At 45.9% G+C, this 1,564-nt stretch overlaps 1 protein-coding gene across 1 annotated transcript in view; it reads right to left on the reverse strand.

Moving 5' to 3' along the window:
- The window catches only part of tmem132e (transmembrane protein 132E), a gene marked incomplete at its 5' end in the record, with an annotated part of 137,444 nt that overhangs the window by 10,938 nt on the left and 124,942 nt on the right, over positions 1 to 1,564 (reverse strand). The window contains one exon of the mRNA XM_015382148.1: positions 403 to 597. Coding sequence (XP_015237634.1) covers positions 403 to 597 — 195 coding nt within the window. The remainder of the gene's footprint in view (positions 1 to 402; positions 598 to 1,564) is intronic.

Consider the following 1,564-nt stretch of genomic DNA (forward strand, 5'->3'; position numbering starts at 1 on the left):
CGAGTGAAACCTTGAAAGCTTGCGAGATCAGGATGGTCTCACGAGGCTCGTAATGGTCCAGATCATGTGTGAGTTTTAGCTATAGGTGTTTAGGTTGATTTATCCTCAGATCTGAAAGGGGGCCAAAACTCCTTTAAAGTTTTGTGTACCTTGAATTTATTTGTCCAACAGTCAGGAATTGGACTGAAATCGAAAATATTTTAGATCACTGAAGAAATGGGATAAAATCCCAACATGGGTACTGGATCTTTGCTTTTCACTTCAAACATGTATAAATGAGTTTACTTCAATTTCTTTTTTTAGACTTTATTGTCCTCATCGATCATCGAGCTTTATGGTTAATTTGTTCTCGTCTTTCCCCCGAAAGACGGTTTCCTCCCAGGTGGATAATTCCTGCTGTACCTGTTTTAGAGCAGTGAGGGTCTGGATGCCGGACGCCTTGGCCACCATGGTGTGGCTGTTTCCGACGCTGGGCTGCAGGGACAGGGTCAAACCCGACACGGCGTGAACTCGCAGCTCCGTGATGGAAACCTTGTCATCCGTGACGGAGAAGGACGCCTCCCCCAGCACGGCGTCCACAGCCAGTGGAGACTCCACCTGCGGAGAAAAAAGATGAAATGCTTTTATTGCGTCTCTCCACACGACAACAGGGGGGACATCACTTTAGTCCAAAATAGACAACAGCTTTATTGTCTTTGTAAAACTCATAAAGCCCATGACAAGCCAATTTTAGATTAAAGCGCTGTGTGCTTCTGTTATTTCCAGTGTGTCTTGAATCCATGTGTCAATGCCTCTCAGTCTATCAAAGCAGGGGGGGAAAAAAAGAAAACAAGCAAACGATAAAAAAGCCCCACTTGAGACGGAGTCCATCACCATCAGCGGCTAGCAGACAGCAAATAACAACATGAAGCTGTAAACGCATGTCTCAAAGTGACGGCTGGATAAAAAAAATAAAAACACACACACACACATCTCAGTGTCATGGATAATCCCAGCCCTTTGATAGGTGTCTGCACAAAGCCCCCTTCGGCCACTTATAAAGCACCACCATTTCACATTGCCATTGCAGGCAGAGGTCATGAGGGACAGCTATCACAGTGAAGAGCCATTCAGCCAAGGAGCGGCCGCACTCTTAAAGTCATACGGGGAAATCAATTCCAGCTTCATCTGGAGCGTTTTATAACTCCGGAGTCAGAAAGCGTGTGAAAGCTGCAGCGGCAGCAGAGCGTTCGGTGTCTGACAAGCTTCCACGATCACAGTCGGCTGAAACCTTGAAACAACCGGCCATCGTTCAAAGCACACGTTAAACTCATAAAGCCCGTCTGATTTACAGCCTATATGACCAGCAAATATTCCACCTGGTAAAAACAAAGCGGTAAAGATCTGACACCTGAGGAATGGGAGTCCCATCGCAGGATCTATGTTTTATTTTCACAGCCTCTGGGTTAGAGCTGGTCTAAAGCTGTATAGGTCCTTAGGCAGAATATGATTAGGGGTGTACATAATAATGGTTTTGTATCGATGCATCGATCCAAAAGCCGACGATCCGATGCATCGACACGTC

This window comes from Cyprinodon variegatus, unplaced genomic scaffold, assembly GCF_000732505.1.
Source record: "Cyprinodon variegatus isolate N-32 unplaced genomic scaffold, C_variegatus-1.0 Scaffold250, whole genome shotgun sequence".
Taxonomy (NCBI): domain Eukaryota; kingdom Metazoa; phylum Chordata; class Actinopteri; order Cyprinodontiformes; family Cyprinodontidae; genus Cyprinodon; species Cyprinodon variegatus.